This window comes from Populus euphratica, unplaced genomic scaffold, assembly GCF_000495115.2.
Source record: "Populus euphratica unplaced genomic scaffold, PopEup_1.0 scaffold1207.1, whole genome shotgun sequence".
Taxonomy (NCBI): Eukaryota; Viridiplantae; Streptophyta; class Magnoliopsida; order Malpighiales; family Salicaceae; genus Populus; species Populus euphratica.
The window spans coordinates 289-22,217 of record NW_011501064.1 but is presented as its reverse complement, the minus strand read 5'-3'; the positions used below and the strand labels follow the sequence as shown (position 1 = coordinate 22,217).

General features: G+C 33.5%; 1 protein-coding gene across 1 annotated transcript; it reads right to left on the bottom strand.

Annotated features, from left to right (window-relative positions):
• Positions 1-20,386: 20,386 nt before the first annotated feature.
• On the bottom strand, positions 20,387-21,667 carry LOC105117180 (acylphosphatase family). The gene is made up of 2 exons (XM_011014753.1): positions 21,247-21,667; positions 20,387-20,865 (listed from the first exon to the last, which is right to left on the bottom strand). Exons 1-2 carry the CDS (start codon positions 21,634-21,636, stop codon positions 20,599-20,601), a joined length of 657 nt encoding a protein of 218 aa, XP_011013055.1. The 5' UTR covers positions 21,637-21,667; the 3' UTR covers positions 20,387-20,598.
• Between the last annotated feature and the right edge of the window lie 262 nt (positions 21,668-21,929).

Sequence of the window (21,929 nt, the reverse complement as noted above, 5' to 3'; positions counted from 1 at the left end):
ACAGATCTCAGATTTAATCTGATGGTGTTCATGCTATAATTTAAATTATTATATGTGTTGCAGACCTCCTCAAATTCTCTTAAATGCAAGTATGGATTTTCCAATTCTAAGCCATGAAAAGAAGGTAAAAGTTGAATAATACCTGGTTTAAAATTAAAATGAGATGCATCGGGAGGAAAAACTATGCATGATGGTGCACTTGTTCTTGTGGGATTCATGTGGTCTCTAAGTGTTCTAGCACGATTATTCTCATTATTCTCATTATGAAGTGATTATTCTCATTTTACACCATCATACCATGAAATTGTTACTAGTATTTAAGTCATTTCTGTTTAGGAGGCTTATTGTAAAAATCGGTAGTGAGAAATGATTTGCTGCAAGCTGTCAAATTCGGCAGCGAGAACTGTTTCACTGCAGGCTGCGAATTCGGCAGTGACAATTGTTTCGCTGCTGGCAACCAGTTCGACAATGAAAACTGTTTTACTGTTGGCGCCACTATTTCGACAATAGATGCTAACTCGTAGCAGACAACTCAATTTCGGTAATGAATCATAATTTCGCTGCAACCAACTCAACTTCAGTGGCGAATCACAAATTCGCTGTAGAACATGAAACTCGGCAATGAATGTTAATTTGTTGCAGACAACTCAACTTCAACAGCAATTCGCTGCAGCAGACACAATTTCGGCACGAATAACAATTTCACTGCAGAAAACTCAGTTTCAGTAGTGAATATTAATTCGCTACAGCTGACACAATTTCAGCACTGAATCGCAATTTCGCTGCAGAACACACAATTCGGCAGCAAATTCTAATTCGCTGCAGAAGACTCAATTTCAACAGCGAATACTTATTCGCTGCAGCCGACACAGTTTCGGCAGTGAATCAAAATTTTACTGCAAAACACAATTTTGCAGCCAATCAGCATTCGCTATAAAAGACTCGGTTTCGGCAGCAAATGCTAATTCACTACTGCCGACACATTTTTTACAGCGATCAAAATTTGCTGCAGAACACACAATTTTGTAGCGAATGCTGATTCACTGCAGAAGACTCGGTTTCAGCAGCGAATACTAATTCGCTGTAGCCGACACATTTTTGGTAGTGAATCAAAATTTCGCTGTAGAACACCTAATTCGGCAGCGAATACTAATTTGCTGCAGTCGACACAGTTTTGACAGCGAATTGAAATTTGCTGCAGAACACATAATTCTGCAGCGAATGCTGATTCGCTGCAGAAAACTCAATTTCGGTAGTGAATACTAATTCATTGCAATCAACACATTTTTGGCAGTGAATCGAAATTTCACTGCAGAACACCCAATTCGATAGCGAATTCTAATTCGCTATAGAAGACTCAATTTTAGCAGCAAATACTAATTCACTGCAGCCGATACAGTTTCGACAATGAATTGAAATTTCCCTGCAGAACACACACCTTGAAAACCATCAATTACAACATATATCTTTCAATCATTCTAGCAGAATACACACATTGAAACTATCCATTCCAGCACATAATCCTTCAACCAATCCTAGCAGAACACACATTTAAAACAATCAATTATAACATATATCTTTCAATCATTCCAGCATAATACACACATTGAAACTATCCATTCCAGCACATAATCCTTCAACCAATCCTAGTAGAACACACACATTGCATGCCGGCCAACCCCATAGTTAAAGTTGGCCCCCTACTATGATTTGTTGTTTCTATTTTATTCATTTTTCTTTGTTAGATGTTCTGAAATTGGCCTCATTTCATTTCTGTTTTCCTTGTCCTCTTAGTTAATTTCTGTTTTCTTCACAGTTTCATGACCCATACCTTTTGAATCTAGCTAGGTTTGAGGAAGGTTTGACAATGTTCTTCCTCCTCTCCCATTGGTTCTCTTCCTTCTTCTTCCTCTCACGATGGTTCCCTTCTCCTTTCTCTCTAGGTAGCTGTCCGATCTTCTCTCAAGGTCTCCTATCTCTCCCTCACATGTTCACAAGGCTTAGGTTTCTGTTGGGGAGGAGAAAGGGAGAGTAACATGCAGCTAGACATACAGTTGCAAACAACATTGAGAAGAGCTAGGGTTACCTTCTCTCTCCTCCTTATATTTATACTCCCCATTAAATGAGGTGGGTGTTTGGGGGTTGGTTTAGATGTGTTCTTATTCTAGTTTTGGTTTATCTAAAACCAGTTTTACCCCTCCCTCTCAGCTTCTTAAGTTAATTATTATTATTTTATTTTTAAGACAAAAACTGTGTCGCTGTCGATGCAGAAATTAGCAGCGAGAATTGCTTCACTGAAGATGCAAAAATTAAATTAACAATAACTTGGTTGAAAATAATTGATGGATTTGTTTTCAAAGATGAAAAACTGTAAATAGATTTTAAATGACAAGACAAAGTAAGTCTTGGTCCAAATCAATTTTAATGGTGATGTATAAGATAACATATATAAGATAACTCAACCTAATATCAACGATGATGATATTAGATCAGAAGATATTAAAATGAAGTTTAGAAAGATGAAGATTGATTATTGCTTAAGAATGAACAAGTTCTTTTATATTAAGTAAGACATTGAATCAAGCAATCTCTATACCAAAACTAAAGTTTGTGCATAAAAATTCAAGATTATAACATTACCTAAATGATTTCTAAAATTTCTTTGCAATAATAAAACATTCATGAAGAAAATAAAAAGATAAACATTAAGATTCATTCATATCTCAAAGAACTCACCTCAACCACCATCATCCTTGATTTGGATCCAAGAAAGAGATTAGTCAACCATGATTATGTATAAGAACACTTTAATAAACATGAAATAACTTGAATCAAACTGAAATAATAAGTTTTACAAGTTAAAGAACTAAAATCTACAAAGAAGAAGACAACACAATTTTAGTAAAAATTCAGACACAAATATGATGCTAACTTTGAACAGCAATTTAGACCCTCCTAGAAGCCTTTTTTCGAGATGTCTATTAGAGACATATTTATAGGAAATTTTGTCACCTTTCCAGATCATTAACAGCTCATTTGGACATCTGAGTCAAAATTTATAGGCAAAAAACCAAAAGGTGTTCTGAAAAATCAAATCAGGCCAGCTTTGCAACCACTTTGGTGCATGTTTTTCTTCCTCATTTATGAGCTGTCTCTTTCTTCTTTTTGACCCAAAATAATGTAACAATGTCCCCTCCAGCTTTCCATCCATGTGCTTGCCTTCTTGGATCAATGGATTACCCAAAATAAATCAATTGTTATTTGTTGTGTGGACATGTAAGATCATGGAGTGTGCTTGGGCTGATTTGAAGGTTGATTTGGAGCTGAATTTAAGCATCAAATAAGGATACAAATGTACCTATTATTTAGGCTAAGATTGACATTGAAACCTTGAGTGTTTAACGGCTGAAGTTTGCACACAATATAAGGCAAGTTTGGGCTTGAAATAGATCATATGATATTCTTTTCTAGAATTGGAATAAAATTGATTTTTGGGGCAAATTTGGAGCACTTATTTGAACCAAGATTTGCTTCAATCTTCAACTAAATGTCTCTTCAATTCTTTGTTCTGAATTCCAACGTTGAATTTTTCTAAATTAATTCATTTAAGCTCCAAAAACCTATTGAAAAATTAAAAGAAACTTCATTACTAAAAAGCATATCAATTATTATAAAAACAACAAAATAAAAACAATAAATACATATGTAAAATAAGAGACTTAATAACACTTTTGATGCACAATCACACCCCCCAACTTAGATTTTGCTAGTCCTCAAGCAAAACAAAACATAAAACCTTTAAAATAAAAAATAATAATAACAACCATAATTAGGCTTGATTCATCACACTTGAAGGACCTATCATATAAACATTAGTATCTTTAACTTAGTGTACACAATAGCAAATAAAGAAAAATAAGCATACTCACATTCTCTAAATCAAACATCCATACAAAATTTCCAAATTCAGTCATATTTATCATGCAACCAACATAATTGATTCATACAAAAACTCAACTTGTAATCTTCCCTTCTCACCAACACAAACAAGGTAGCAAATAGAGAAATATCTATATATTTTTTTTCTTTCTTTTTGAAGATATGATTTATTCTTTGTCTTTAAGTAGTCACTTCCCTTTTTAACGTGAATACAAACATTTGTGATGAATACACCCGGTTACTTACAATGTCACAAACTTAAAGTGCTTTGTATACTTATATTTCAAGCTGCCGTTTGACGTAAAGATAAGCATTTGTGATGAATACCCCTAGTTACTAAGCAACTCAAAACATTGGAGTAGATAGAACTTTGTACACATTTATTTATTTATTTATTTATGTAATGATTATTACTCTATTTACTTAAACCTTGTTTAGGACTAGATCAAAAGGGATAATCACAAGTAAAGCATCATACTCATCTTTCATGCATATTCACACAACTCACACAACTTTTACAAGGAAAGATGTACTTCAGTAATCTTAAAAAAAAGTATGCTATATCTTGCTTTATAAGATATTATCTATCCCAAATTAAAGCATGCAATGTTCAACACAATAATGAACCCAAAAAGGTAATGATGATCCTAAACAAGTCTCATTCACATACCAATGCAAGTATTTTTTTTTTTTTTAACAAGCATGGTTATCTCAAGCATTCAACATAATGAAATATCGAAAATTAAGTTTTACATTATCCTCAATGTAAAAGAGAAAGAGAAGAAAAGTATAAAGATTAGAAAATTGTTACTCCCCTTCTGTTTTCAAGGATGAATGTCTGATTGAATTAGGCATGAGCTGACTTCTTGCTTGATTTTTTTTTAACCTGCATATCACAACTAAAAGAAAACATAAAAGAAAACATTGATGTTTTTTTTTTTTTTTTTTTTTTGAAAATAAAGAACCTCACACCCCCCAACTTAAAATAATGCATTGTCCCGAATGCATGAACAAGAAAATATAAGAGATGGAAGAAAGAAGAAAAAAGAAAAAAAAATGAAAATGAAAATGAAAATGAAAATAAAAATAAAATAAAAATAAAAACTCATTACTTTTGATACTACAATAGTATTGGATCTTCAAGATCCAATGTCTCAACTTCAGCCACAATATTTTCAAGATAAAGTTTCAATCGATGACCATTTACTTTGAAAATATTTCCATTCTTGGGATTTTCTACCTCAAATGCACCATGCTCAGAGATGGATTTAATCACAAATGGACCAATCCATTTTGTCCTCAACTTCCCAGGAAAGAGATGTAATCGTGAATTATACAAGAGAACCTTTTGACCAACATGAAAGGATTTTCTAAGAATATGTTTATCATGCAAAGTTTTCATCTTATGTTTTGAAATTTTTGCATTTTCAAATGCATCATTTCTTAGCTCCTCTAATTCATCCAATTGAAGCTTTCTATTTTTGCCAACCTCGTTTTCATTGTCATTGAATTGCCGAATGGCCCAATATGCACGGTGCTCAATCTCAACAGGGAGATGACAAGGCTTTCCATAAACTAGCCTATAAGGAGACATTCCTAAAGAGGTCTTATAGGTAGTGCGATATGCCCACAAAGCATCAACTAGTCGTAGGGACCAATCTTTACGGTTTGGATTGACTGTTTTCTCTAAAATGTTCTTGATCTCCCTATTTGCCAACTCAGCTTGGCCACTAGTCTGTGGGTGATAGGGGGTACTGACCTTGTGAATTACACCATATTTTCTCATCAAAATCCCAACGGGCTTGTTACAAAAATGTTTTCCCCCATCACTAATCATAGCCCGAGGCATGCCAAAACGAGAGAAAATATTTTCTTTCAAGAATTTGACCACAACTCGATGGTCATTGGTTCGAGATGCAATGGCCTCCACCCATTTAGACACATAATCAACAGCTACAAGGATGAATTGGTAACCAAATGAACTTGGAAAAGGTCCCATGAAATCAATCCCCCAACAATCAAATATTTCCAAAACAAGGATGGGGTTAAGGGGCATCATGTTACGCCTAGTGAGGCTACCTAGTCGTTGGCATCGGTCACATGCAACACAGAAGGCATGAACATCTTTAAACATGGTAGGCCAATAAAAACCACACTGCAAGATTTTGGCAATGGTTTTCTTGGAAGAGAAATGCCCACCACAGGCTAATGCATGACAAAAATTAATGACCCTTGGAATTTCATGATCAGGGATGCACCGCCTAATAATTTGGTCAGGACAATATTTAAATAGGTAGGGGTCATCCCAAAAAAAGGTGCGCACATTGCGCAAGAATTTTTGTTTGTCAAGTTTAGACCAATGAGAAGGAATCTGACTTGTGGCTAGGTAATTTGCTATGTCAGCATACCATGGAGAACCAATGTAAGAGACAGTACCTGCACAAAATAAATTTTCATCAGCAAAGAGTTCATTTATTGGAGATTCATCAATTATGGTCTTATAGCTTGAAAGACGAGACAAATGATCAGCTACTACATTCTCTACTCCCTTTTTATCTCGAATTTCAATGTTAAACTCTTGGAGTAGGAGGATCCATCGAATCAAACGTGGTTTGGCATCTTGTTTTGTGAGCAAATATTTCAATGCTGCATGATCAGTGAAAACAATAACAAGAGATCCAACCAAATAAGACCTAAACTTGTCTAATGCAAAGACCACAGCTAAGAGTTCTTTTTCAGTTGTAGTGTAATTCAATTAAGCATCATTCAAAGTCTTGCTAGCATAATATATGACATAAGGTTTCTTGTCTTTTCTTTGCCCTAAAACAGCCCCAACCGCAAAATCACTAGCATCACACATCAGTTCAAATGGTAAAGACCAATCAGGAGCTTGCATGATTGGTGCAGTTGTCAACAACCCTTTAAGCTTTTCAAAAGCTTCTTGACATTTTGATGTCCAATCAAATGGGACATCTTGTGACAACAAGTTACACAATGGTTTGGCAATGGTACTAAAAGAATGAATGAATCTTCGATAAAAACCAGCATGTCCTAAAAAAGATCTCACATCTTTCACAGTCTTAGGGGTAGTTAATTTTTGAATGACTTCCACTTTTGACTTATCTACCTCTATCCCTTTTGAAGAGACAATGTGACCTAAAACAATGCCATGTGTCACCATAAAATGACACTTCTCCCAATTGAGTACAAGATTGCTCTCTTCACACCTTTCAAGAACTTTTTCTAGATTCATTAGACACAACTCGTAAGAATCCCCATAAACTGAAAAATCATCCATAAAAACTTCCAAAAAATTTTCCACCATGTCACTAAAGATACTCATCATACACCTTTGAAAAGTGGTTGGTGCATTACACAAACCAAATGGCATTCTTCTATAAGCATAAGTACCAAAAGGACAAGTGAAAGTGGTTTTTTCTTGGTCTTCTAAAGAAATCTCAATTTGGTTGTAACCTGAGTATCCATCCAGAAAACAATAGAAAGCTCTTCCAGCTACTCTTTCAAGCACTTGGTCTAAAAATGGAAGTGGAAAATGGTCCTTCCTAGTCACCATGTTCAATTTACGATAATCAATGCACATACGCCATCCAGTTTGGATTCTAGTTGGTACCAGCTCATTATTTTCATTCTTCACTACCGTGACTCCAGATTTTTTTGGGACAACTTGGGTTGGACTAACCCATTTTGAGTTTGTAATAGGGTAAATGATACCTGCATCAAGTAGCTTAAGCACTTCACCTCTCACTACTTCCTTCATGTTTGGGTTCAATCGTCTTTGCATTTGCCTCACAGATTTAGCCTCTTCTTCAAGATAGATTCTATGTGTACATAAAAGAGGGCTAATTCCTTTCAAGTCAGTAATTTTCCACCCAATTGCTTTCTTGTGTTTTCTCACCACTCTCAAAAGTTTGTGTTCTTGCTCTATGCTAAGTTTTGATGAGATCACAATAGGATATGATTCATCTTCCCCTAGAAATGCATACTTAAGATCACTCGGTAAAGGCTTCCTTTCTAGTTTATCAGGCTGGACAAGAGATTCCTCAACTTTCACTTGGGATGAAATCAAAGGCTCAAATGATGGGGTCCATTGACCTATTGACATAATAGGCATTGGATCTAGATAAGTCTCGAGTTCTCTTACCTCCTCATCAACACATTCCAAAGAATAAAATCTTTCATCATGAATTAAAGTTCTCTCCAATGGATCCTTGATCCACACTCTCTCAAAGTGTTCTTGACAAACTGTTTGGATGAAATCTACCTCTCTAATGTCCTCATGTTCCCCGATTTGTTTGGAGACATTGAATATGTTCATCTCCACAGTCATATTCCCAAAAGACAATTTCATCACCCCATTCCTACAGTTAATTAAGGCATTGGATGTAGCTAGGAAAGGTCTCCCTAAGATGACTGGGATGGGGGCATTAGAACCTTGAATTGGTGCGGTGTCTAATACTACAAAATCAACAGGAAAGTAGAATTTATCTACTTGGACCAACACATCCTCAACGATACCCCTAGGAATCTTGATTGACCTATCAGCTAATTGAAGGGTGATTCGAGTAGGCTTGATTTCTCCTAAATCTAATTGTTCGTAAACAGTGTAGGGTATTAAATTCACACTTGCTCCTAAATCCAACAAAGCTTGATCTATCTTATGACTTCCAATAATGCATGAAATGGTAGGACAACCAGGATCTTTGTATTTGGGAGGGGTCTTAAACTGGATGATGGCACTAGCATGTTCAGTTAGAAAGGCTCTTTCTTTCACATTCAATCTCCTTTTGACTGTGCATAAATCCTTAAGAAACTTTGCATAAGATGGAACTTGTTTAATTGCATCAAGGAGTGGAATATTGACTTTCACTTGTTTGAACAATTCATAGATTTCTGAGTTCATAAGATCTTGTTTAGGTTTCCCTAACCTTTGTGGAAATGGTGCTCTAGGAACAAATTCTAAATCACTCATTTTGACTCCAATTTTTCTTGAATCATCTCCTTTCTCACTCATCTCTTTCTCATTTATCTCACCTTCTTTGTCACTCAAACTCTCATTTGTCACTTGTGTTTTGATTCCCTCTTCACTTTCCCTAGATTTATCCTCTATAATACCTTTAGGAATCCTAAAACCTACACCTTTGTCAATAATCTTTCCACTTCTAAGGGTAGTGATGGCTTGGACTTGTTCATGGTTTGAAGGTTCACTAGGTGAGGATTCACTCATGTGTACCTGACCTCTAGGATTGGGCATTGGTTGAGCTGGGATTTTTCCCTTCTCTTGAATGCTTAGTGATTGAGTCAACTTAGTTAGTTGACTTCGAATGTCATCTAAGGTCCTATTGGTCTGGTCTTGGAATTTGTAAACTTGGTTGTTGATTCCTCCTTGCGTTTGCATGAATTGTTGAAGAGTATCCTCTAAGGATCTCTTATGAGGTGGTTGGTATGTGTTATGTGTGGGAGCATGAAATGGTTGGGGTGGAGGTTGAAATGTTTGAGGTACTGAAGAGCCCTCATTTCTCCATCCAAAATTTGGGTGGTTCCTCCATCCAGGATTATAGGTCTCAGAGTAGGGATTGCCTACTTGGTTTGGAAATGGCTTTCTTACATTACTTGAATAAGAAGTTTGGCCATATAGCACTTCCTTGAAGGCTGGAATGGTAGGACACTCAATTGTCCTATGTCCTTTGCTCTCACAAACAACACAACTTTCCTCTTGTTGTTCACTTATGACATGCACTTTTTTAATCTCAAGAGACTCTACTTTCCTAGCCAATGAGGCTAATCTAGCATTGAGGTCATCAGTCTCTTTCAATTGAAACTTCCCACTTGAATGAGAAATGGTGTTTCTAGACTCAACATGAACTGGGAGAGAAGTCTCCCATTGCTTTGTGTTTTCAGCCAATTGATCAAAAAAATCAAAGGCCTCACTTGGTTCTTTGTCATAAAACTCACCATTACACATGGTTGACACTAGCTTTTTAAAATCTACGGTAAGAGAGTCATAAAAGAAACTCACTAACCTCCACATCTCAAAACCATGATGAGGGCATGCATTTAACAAGTCTTTGAACCTTTCCCAAGCTTGGTGAAATGACTCATTTGGACAACAAGAAAAATTCATCATTTGACGTTGTAAAGCTGCTGTCCTATGAGTGGGGAAGTATTTTTTCAAAAATTCAGCTTGCATTTCTCTCCATGTACCTATAGACCTAGGACGCAAGGAGTTTAGCCAAAGCTTGGCTTTATCCTTTAGAGAGAATGGGAACAATTTAAGTCGAATGGTTTCCTCTGTGCATGTTCTATCAATAAAAGTATTACATACCTCTTCAAAGTCTTTAATGTGTATGTATGGATTTTCAGAATCCATAGCATGAAATGTGGGAAGAAGTTGAATCATGCCCGGTTTCAAATTGAAAGCTTGTTGGTTAAGAGGTAAGATAATACACGAAGGTGTACTTTGTCTAGCCGGGTGAAGATACTCTCTAAGAGTTCGAAAATTAGGTTGATCATTGAATTGTGGAGGTCCATTACCTTGAACACTCCCTTCACCCTCTACATCTTCAACATTAGCCATGATAAAATAATAATAATATAACAATTATATGAAAATGAAAGGAAAGGAAAGAAAAAAAAATGCAAATAAAAGTAATAGCTCAAAAATAAAAATACAACAAATTAAGAAATTCACTCTCCAACTAATAAGCACTATTAACAACAATAAACTTTAAAAGATAATTATAAGAAGCTTGAATTAAAAAGGCGGTGATACCGGCCAAGCACTTTAGACAATAAATATAAGAAAAATAACAACAATAAACATTAAAAGATAATTATAACAAGCATGAATAAACAAAAGGCGGTAATACCGGCCAAGCACTTCAAACAATAAATATAACAAAAATAATCATAACAAAACAAAAAAATAAAAAGGAAATAAACAAGAGGTGGTAATACCAACCAAGCACTTTAGACAATAAATATAAGAAAAAATAACAACAATAAACATTAAAAGATAATTATACCAAGCATGAATAAAAAAACAAAGGCGGTAATACCGGCCAAACACTAAAACAATAAATAAAAACAAAACAACAAAATAAAATGAAATAAACAAGAAAAATATTAGAAAATAATAAGAATAGACAATAAAAGAAAAATGGTTGAACCAACCAAAATCCAACAATTAATAGTCCAGTCCACAGTCCAATATCCGAAATGTTAAGGTCAATTTTTTTTTTTTTAGGCGGTAAAACCAGCCAAATTAATTTAATTTTTTTTTATATGATTTTTTTTTAGTTTTCCAATAATCAAATCTAAATTTGTTACCTTTGCTTGCTAGCTCCCCGGCAACGGCGCCAAAATTGCTTGACCGCTTTTTATGATCGGCTTGTTTTAACTCGCAAGTGCACGAGTATGCGATGTAGCAATTAACTCGGTAAGATCGAGGTCATATCCACAGAGAGCTAGATCTGGAAATTAAGCTAAGTAACAAAAAAAAAAAACTCAAGAGAAATTAAATTAACAATAACTTGGTTGAAAATAATTGATGGATTTGTTTTCAAAGATAAAAAAAATGTAAATAGATTTTAAATGACAAGAAAAGTAAGTCTTGGTCCAAATCAATTTTAATGGTGATGTATTGGTGATTTCTTCAACATATATAAGATAACTCAACCTAATCTCAACGATGGTGATATTAGATCGGAAGATATTACAATGAAGATTAGAAAGATGAAGATTGATTATTGCTTAAGAATGAACAAGTACTTTCATATTAAGTAAGACATTGAATCAAGCAATCTCTATACCAAAACTAAAGTTTGTGCATAAAAATTCAAGATTATAACATTACCTAAATGATTTCTAAAATTTCTTTACAATAATAAATCATTCATGAAGAAAATAAGAAGATAAACATTAAGATTCATTCATATCCTAAAAAACTCACCTCAATCACCATTATCCTTGATTTGGATCCAAGAAAGAGTTTAGCCAACCATGATTATATATAAGAATACTTCAATAAACATGAAAGAACTTGAATCCAACTGAAAAAATAAGTTTTACAAACTAAAGAACCGAAATCTATAAAGAAGAACACAATACAATTTCAGAAAAAATTCGGACACAAATCTGACTCTAACTTTGGACAGCAATTCGACCCTCTTAGAAGCTTTTTTTGGAGAAGTCTATTAGAGACATATTTATAGGCAATTCTGTCACCTTTCCAGATCATTAAAGAACAGCTCATTTGGACACCTGAGTCAAAAGTTATGGGCAAAACACAGAAAGGTGTTCTGAAAAATCAAATCAAGACAGCTTTACAACTACTTTGGTGCACGTTTTTCTTCCTCATTTATGAGATGTCTCCTTCTTCTTTTTGACCCAAAATAATGTTAAAATATCCCCTCCAGCTTTCCATCCATGTGCTTGCCTTCTTGGATCAATGGATTGCCCAAAATAAATCAATTGTTATTTGTTGTGTGGACATGTAAGATCATGGATTGTGTTTGGGTTGATTTGAAGGTTGATTTGGGGTTGATTTTGGGCTGATTTGGGGCTGATTTTGGGCTGAATTTGAGCATCAAATAAGTATATAAATGTACTTATTATTTGGGCTAAGATTGACATTGAAATCTTGAGTGTTTAATGGTTTAAGTTTGCACACAACATAAGGCAAGTTTGGGCTTGAAATAAATCATATGATATTCTTTTCTAGAATTGGAATAGAATTGATTTTTGGGACAAATTTGGAGCACTTATTTGAACCAAGATTTGCTTCAATCTTCAACTAAATGTCTCTTCAATTCTTTGTTCTGAATTCCGACGTTGAATTTTGTGAATTAATTCATTTAAGCTCCAAAAACCTATCGAAACATTAAAACAAACTTCATTACTAAAAAACACATCAATTATTATAAAAAAAACCAAATAAAAATAATAAATACATATGTAAAATAAGAGACTTAATGACACTTTTGATGCACAATCAGTAAGGAAGGGGATGAATCTGAAAATTGCAAAGAAACGACTGATTCACCGCCAACACTTCCATTTGCTCATGCCATGACCAAACAAAGGCCGCCAGCACTTCCATTTCCTCAAGCCATGACCAAACAAAGGAAAGTCAATCACAACTCTGAAATCTTTGAAATTTTCAAACAGGTAAGGATCAATATACCATTGTTGGATGCTATTAAACAGGTTCCTTCCTATGCTAAATTTTTGAAAGATCTATGCACTATGAAGAGGAAACTGAATGTGAAAAAGAAAGCCTTTCTAGCCGAACAAGTAAGTGCTATTCTTCAGAACAATAATGCTTTGAAATATAAAGACCCTGGTTGTCCTACAATTTCCTGCTTTATTGGAGAGCATAAAATTGAAATAGCCTTACTTGATCTTGGTGCTAGTGTGAATTTACTTCCATATTCAGTTTTTCAGAGTCTCAATCTAGGTGAGTTAAAACCAACTTCTATATCTCTTTTTCTTGCCGATAGATCTGTAAAAGTGCCTAGAGGAATAATTGAAGACGTGTTAGTACAAGTCGATAAATTCATTTATCCTATGGATTTTATTGTCTTGGACACAGAACCTGTTGAAGCATGTAATTCATTTCCTGTTATTTTAGGACGTCCATTTCTTGCAACCTCTAACGCATTGATTAATTATAGGAATAGACTGATGAAGCTATCATTTGGAAACATGACATTGGAGATGAATATTTTCAACATTTGCAAGCAACCTGGAGATGATAATGATTTACAAGAAGTAGATCATATTGACGAATTAGTTTATGATCAACTTGAATCTACTTTAAGTAAAAATGAATTGGATGAAACTGAAGATTTTCAAATGGTTTATTCTGAGGAAGAAATCATGGATGAAACAAGCATCGAAAATGTTGATGCAAATCTTTTGTCAACAGTGACAACAGATTCGACATCTAACATCACACTAATCGATGATTACTTTCCTAACGAATCCTTACTTTCTCTTAGTCCAATGCCTTGGTATGATAAAAATATCAATTTTCTTGCTTTAGGAGATTTGCCAGCTGATTGGAGTACCCAAGACAAAGAAAAGTTTTTGAACGAAGTGAAGAACTTTTATTGTGATGACCCTAACTTATTCAAATATTGTCCTGATCAAATATTTCAAAGATTCATTCCCGACAATGAGGTAAGTAGTGTCATTAAACTTTGTCATTTTGAAGCATGTGGAAGTTATTTCTCGTCAAAAAAGACTGCTGCAAAAATCTTTCAAAATGGATTTTATTGGCCCACCATGTTCAAGGACACACACGCATTCTGCAAAACTTGTGAAAATTGTCAAAAAATTGACACTAGTCAAAAAGTTTTGTTTTATGATTCTCAACTCTATGCATTCCCTAAAGAGCTAAGATTAAGATGGACCAATCCTTATGGGGCCTGTGATATTGAGAATTCAATAAATGACAATGATTTTAAGGAAAATGGACATCGTTTGAAAGCTTACTTTGATAATTTTCCAAGTGAAAATGAATTAGCTGGTTTGAATGATCTTGTAGATAAAGGTTGATTATTTTGTTTTTCTCACATTTTCTTTTTTGTGTTTCTTTTTGAGTGATTTTTGCTAGTTTCTCTCACCCCGGTCAAATGGCGGATAACGGTACTCCGTGACTTAAGTCGGTTCTTTCAGTTTCCCACAATAACTGATATTTGTGTATTTGTGCAATTCTTTGAATCTCTCTTCTAATTCTCATTTGAAAATGGACACTAATCTTGAAAAATTGAAAAAGTATTTTCCCGCTCTGCCTCAGAATGCGATTACAAAAATTTACCGTGCTAGATGTGCAAGATTGAGATTGTTAATGAATCATGGAATTCCTGAAGATATTCGCTGGTTGATTGAAGCAAAGGTCCGATTATCAGGTGAGTCCTCTAACTTCATTTCACACATGCCTGGAACAGGTAAAAGCACTTTTGCAAAGAAGCGTCGTGCAAAACGACTGGATGTCTGTCATCGATGTGCTAGATGGACTTGTAATACACAATGTCGTTCTTTAGGAATGGTATCTATAAACCGTGAAGATAAAATACAATTCATTAAGGATGGCCTGAGTAAGGAGTCTTTAGATAATCTTCTATTGACTCTTGAGACGCATCCTAGTGGAGATGTGCATCGTGTAATTCATGATTTATGGCCACTATTTCATAAAGAACATGAATAAAACAGTAAGCTAGCGGCAACAGAAATAAGATAAAGAAAGACCAAAAACTTTTAGGGAGAAGGAGCTTTGGGAAGCAAAAACACAGCTAGGAAGTAATACCTTCCTAAATAAATTTCTAACACCTTTAGGTAAGTTGTATACAAAGATATAAATTATTAAATTAGGGTTCTTAAAGAGATTTTTATGGTAAATGAAAATTAAGGATAAAATGTGTAATGGGACTAAAGGAGACATGATGATGTTTTTAAAAAAATTAAAGAAAAACATGAATACCAAGGCCTTGAAACCTTCAACCAAACATGAAAAATAAAAAGGGAAAAACTTTTTAATATTGATTTGTGTGTGCACGTTAAAAGAACAAGTGTTTATGACCATATAAGAAATTATATATGCTAAAATCTAAACATCTAAATAAATTTATATAGTACATGCTCTAGTGAAATTTAATGGTGAGTGTTTCAAATCTCATGAATGATTATTACTGTGGAAATGACATGTTTTTTATACTATAGGAGTAAAAAGAGTGAAAGAAATTCATGAAAATAATTGGTTGTGTGATAGACCTATAAACAAGAAATCTGGATAGTGTTACTAGCAAAATTATGGCCAGAAATTGAACTAGTTAAAGATAAAATTTGAGATATTATCCTTCATGAAAGTTGTAGTTAAGAGTGTTAACTTTCGAATAGAATTGTACATATAGAGAAAAACTTGAAGGCAAGTCAGGTTGGAAATTACTGGACATAATTTACGTCAAACCTTCAACTAAAATCTGAGATTAGAAAAAAAGAAAATTTAGGGTATATGTCTTCAAATGTGGTTAATGATGTTAGCTTTTGTAGGAAATAAACCTTACCTCATTTAGAGTTATAAAACTCCAAATATATATGAAACCCTAGAGAAATGTCAGGTTGTATGTTACATCATAGATTCATGTGCCATTGTATTTTAATGAATTTAAGTGTTTAAACGGCATAACTAAGTTTAACCATCCCTACTAAAGTTGTATATTTATATCTTAGCTTATTAAAGAAATAAACCTCATTTGAAACTAAGTTCTTCAACTCTAGTGAGTGAAACATTAAATAATATTTTGATATATTGTTATAAATTGTTAAACATAATGAGTCTAAGTATGAAGTTTATAAAATAAATGTTTCTTGTACAAAGAATATGTAATGAATTTTAAAGAATGTACTAACAAAAAATATTTGTAAGAATAAAGAGCAACCTAAGAGATAAGATTTTTTATCAGTAGAGCTCACTCAACTAGAAAAAAATGTAAGTAAAGTCTCACTTACAACTTATGATATCGATATAAGTTTTTTATTGTAATTATAAATGCTATGTATGAAAAGAATACAAATGAATTGTAAATGGTGGTGTGAAATTAATATGGTTAAGTTGCTTTCGCAATGTACACAAGTTAATGTTTTGATTGTTTCTGAAGTTTTCAAAAACCAATATGATTGAGTTGTTTCTACAATGTACAAAAGTCAATGTTGTTATCATTTTCAAAGTTTTTGAAAGCTAATGTGATTAGGTTGCTCTTACAATGTGCAAAAACCAATGTTATGATCATTTCTGAAGTTTTTTCAAAAATCGATGTGTTTGTATTGCTTTTGTAATGTATGATAGCCAATATTGTGATCATTTTCAAAGTTTTTAACTCAAAAGGAAACAATGCATTCAAAATCTTTTGTTAAAATTTCAATTCGATCCAATAATCGGATTAAAAGATATGCTTGATTTGTCAAACTACATCTTAAACTCTTTTTAAATATCTCATACCTAAAAACTTTAACCAATAATGAAATAATCCAATAAACATTGTTAGGCCAAGAATATTAAAATAGTTACCCAAATTAATCCTTTTACTTCCAAAAACTTGTCCTCAAGTTAACTCTAAAAAATTGAATGCTTCCGCTCCAAATAAATACTTTGAATATAGCATTATAGCTAATATATTTACTAAGTAGCATGTCTTTACCTTTGAACTTCAAAATTTAATTTATAATATATGCATATTGAAAAATAATCCATATTTAATGTTATATTTTCATTTCTATAAAGTTCACATATAGTTCATTCACATATTCTTTTACTTCAAACTTGAGCCTATCATCATCTATAACTTAAAATACTTCAACGTTTGAATTAAAAAAAAATCAAGATAATTATTCATAATATTTTTTAAAAAATTATTAGAAATTAGCATGTCCTTGTTTGCAAGATCTTCATCCATACATGAAAGATCCTAGTTTTCATTGTTTTCCTCAACTTAATATCAAAAGACTCAAATTGTTTGTCAATACTCTCTTTATTCATGTTATCTTTAAAATAATTAGATAACTTTAAAATTGTAGTTTCACCAAACTCCTCCACAATAAGTGATTATCAAGTGGAATTTCATAAAAAGGTATAAAATAAGATCAACCTCCACATGTCTCCAAACACTTTCCTTTCTCTTTGTGATTCTTATTTGCATCTCTCATTAACCAAATTGGATTTGGATCTATTATGGCTTGATCCTATCAATCAAACTTTTATTCTAAATGATCTAGTTTCTATTTCTCAGTCCACACAATACCCTAAAAAGTCTCCATTTCTGCATTATGAAATGGGTTACTACAATCTCCATTCATCAAATACACTTGCCTACTCTAATATAAATTGACATGTCATATAGTGAGGATAGAAGGTAAAGCCCTAACCATTGTAGATGAATAAAGAAAATATATTTTATTAAAAGTATGAATAGTTTGAATGTTCTCATAAAAATAAACTAGACAATTTCATTTATAGTAGTGCTAGACCGAATCCTTGAAAGAAAAGAATTCATAATTAAAACTTACTTAATTAATAGGATCTAGATCTATTAAATAATATAATATTAATTAAATTAAAATTTTTATTCTAAATAAAAAATATAATCCTAATATAATAAGATAAATAAAAACAATTTTACATAGTAACTTCTCTGGGCCTTCTTAGACCTTCTTGATCTCTAATTATCATAAAATTTTAATTTAATAGAAAATATGACTTTTAAATTTTTTTATTAAAATTTCAATTTAATCTAACAATCATATTAAAAGTTATGGTTAATTTATCAAATTATATCTTAAATTTTTAAACTCCTTAAAATCTCTTTAAAATCTAAAAACTTTAATTGATTAATAAAATAATGCAAAAAACTTTTTTAAGCCAAGAAAGTTCCCGATGTCAGCACTCCCACTAGCTAAATTGCAAATTCATCCGCCCAACACGACCATGGTCAACCAAATGATCAAATTCACTGGTTCTCTTAGGTTAACTACAATTGATAAATTGACCTACAAAATGCCCCTCCTAGACATCCACTGGGAACACCTCAGATGATGGACAGTGTCAACCAAATCATAATAAATGAAAGGACCAACAGAAGCAGTGGTATGAATTAAACAGCTCCTAACAAGCCTAAAATCAATCAATCTTCTTGCTAGCCAGTTTTTACAAGCAAAGCTTTGCATGATTCAAACATTTACATTTTGATTGCATGCAATCAGCCAAGAGAGAATTGACCACAGATGGTAGAGATATCACTGAACAATAAGTACGACACATTGGAAAGTGCTTCAAGAAAATTTCCCACTTTTAATTTATGCAGTCATTTCAATGTTTCTATGCAGTCAGGCGGTGCATATAAGTTTCAGTCCCCGAGACAGCCATAGATAGCAACTATGTCCCTTCAAGTCAGTTGAGAATTAAACATTATTCACTTTGCGTAAATAACCAAGAAAGTACTTTCCTACACAAGATGGTCCAAGTTTATGAGGTGATGAACATCCTTCTGGACTGTCAGTGTTGAAACGATCATGCTCAAACCAATGATGACAGACTAAAATGGCTCCCAAAAAGGAAGTTAGGTTCAATTATGAAAGGCTACACGAAACAAAGGCCTGGAAACCTGGCTTTCTGAGATGAAACCAATGCATTTGGACATAAAAGATGGTTATGAAAGCATAATCACTGGAATCACCCCAATGATTTTAACTGAAGTCCAATGGAATCGGAATATGAGAGGAAATGAAGGTATAGAACTCTTGGATTTCCAAAACAAAAGGAAGTAAAGTTCTAGGAATTTATAATATTAGTAAGAACCCAAATAATGTGCTCATCAGAGTAGTTCGACATGCAATTGATTCAAAAGTTGAAAAATATCTAATGCCAGTTTTTCCCTTCAAAGTTCCAGGACTTCATTTTTTCAACCAAATGCTCTCAGTGTGAAGAACGGAACACTCTCAGGACAACCAAAACTACTTGGGTATGTTTAGCAGAGTTTATTAAAATTAAAAGAAGATTTATAATTTGATTGTTTGCTAATATATTGAAGAATCATATCCACAATATACCTTGCCACAACAGGATAATGGGAGAACGAATGCGATGGCCAGAAAACAAGCAAACAGAAACAAATACATTCCACACCTATCCTTCGTACTCCAAAACAACTTTAGTGCTAATATTATAGCATCTCTTGTGAACCATATGTTATAGTCTGTTTATTAGCTTGCTAAGCACCAAAGTTTATCCTTGGTCAGCAGGCACAAGATAGCGGGATTCTTATTATTCAATAAAAAAAAAAGATGATAAGCACCTTGAAAATCAGAAAAGAGTTTGTAAAGAAAGATCACAAAGATGGAAGTCTTTAGCACAGAATGTCTGAACATCTAGCTATCCTAGTTAATGATTCCAGTTCATGTATTGAAAGTGTAAAACGCTCCAGTATAACAAAGCGAAGACAAAGACAATGATCTTCTTAATTAATCTCTGATTAACCCAAGTTTTTCAGGAGTTTCTGTTTAATAATAATTTTACCAGGAAGAAAATGTAGACATACATTAAAACATAGAAAATATAGAAGAGGCTGGGTAACATTGTGATATAATAGTATCATTTGTACCTAACGTTGGATTCTAGTACATGCTTACCATGTTGTAGTTGGACCCTCTCTGAGACATAAAATCTACAAACCAATAAAAGCCTTACAAAATCAACCGGTATGGTTCCAGGCAGCCAAGGAAAGGCCCAACCGCAAACAAAGATCCACTAGAAATAACATGATTTCCATTGTCAACTGATTTTGTTAAGATTAAACACTAGTTCTGGTTCAAAGTACTGTACTATGGCAAGCACGTTGATTTCCCCCAGCTCAGATGGTTTATGAAATGCATATTAAAGAAGAAGAAGAGCATCAAATGGAAATAACATATCAAAAGACCAATGTCTTAAACTTGATAAGTCACTGTGTTATTCAGCAAGGCAATTGATAATTCAGAACTGCACCGTGTATATCTCTAAAAAGATATAAAATTGTAATTCATATTGAGCAGGAACTATACATACTGAAGCAGAAATCCTCCATTGATTATCTCCCCAAGTACTCATCAAACAGTTGCTTTGCGCTGGAAACCAATTCCAGGATCATCAGAGGAAGGGCAAACCAGGAAGCCAGTGACCATAGCATCAGGTGGGCCACGGCGGCACCTCTGCTCCATTTCCTGTACCTTATCAGAATCCCCAGAGAATAAAGCCTCCACAGAACCATCCCTTCTGTTCCTCACCCAACCTTTTAACCCCAATTGCGTAGCATTTTCCACTGTCCAGTTCCTATAAAACACCCCCTGCACCCTCCCCTTAACCACTACCCTCACCTACATATCCAGAAAATCCATTGCTCAAAAACCTCCAATTTCCACATTGAATCAGGCAATTTAGAGAAAACCTTTATTCACACATTCTTAACAATCAAAATCCATTTTCAATTAACAAAAAAGGTTGCACTTTTATTCTGTTCGACTCATAAATGACTAATACTTTTCGTTTTCTTTTTCAACCAATTACTCGAAAGCATGTAATATCTGTCTACACTGAACTTGCTCAATTTAGAGACAGACTCTTTACTAAAAACGAGTAAGAATCAGAACCCATATTTAACTCATAAAAAAGCCTAGTTTGTTATTTTCTTAATCCAATTTCCATTGAGACAGCCTCGAAATATACAGAAAGACAGAGAGAGAAAGTAGAGACTTTACCGTTTTGGTAGAGGGTGATTGAGGAGGAGGGTCAGGAAAGGATTGATTAGTAGTGGTCATGTAGGAGAAAGGAGATCGAAGAGGAGGAGAACGAGGTTGGAACAGAAAGCAAAGAGAAGGATGAGAAAGAAGAGAAGGAGAGCAAAGCGAAAGAAAAGAATGAAGAGAACAAGAGCTACAAGAAGTGAGAACGGTGAATCCAGGATAAGTACCAACATTCTTATGGTGGTAGTAATTGTTTTTGTTTTTGTTGTCGATCCATTTTTTATCGGGAAATTTGATTCCAGATGTTACGAAGAAGAATCTGGTGGGTCTTTGTTGGCTGATGAACAGTGGCCTGAGAGTAGTAGTTGTGGTTGATGGCATTGCTGATGCCATTGCTGATGCCATTGGCTTCGGTTGACTTGGCTCTGTTGCTTGTATTTAGAAGAAAGATTAGCTTCTTCAGTGTTTTTTAACTGAAAAAAATAAAACACTGAAAAAAATATTAAAATTATTAATATTGTTTCAGATAAAAAAAACTTAAATTGCTCATATGTTAATTTAATATTACCTGATTAATTTAATAATTCATATATAATTTGAATAACTAGAAAAATATAATTTAAATTATAAAAATTTAAGATATTTTTTAAAAAAATTATTAAAATAATAATATATTAAATCGATATGGGTCAATCATA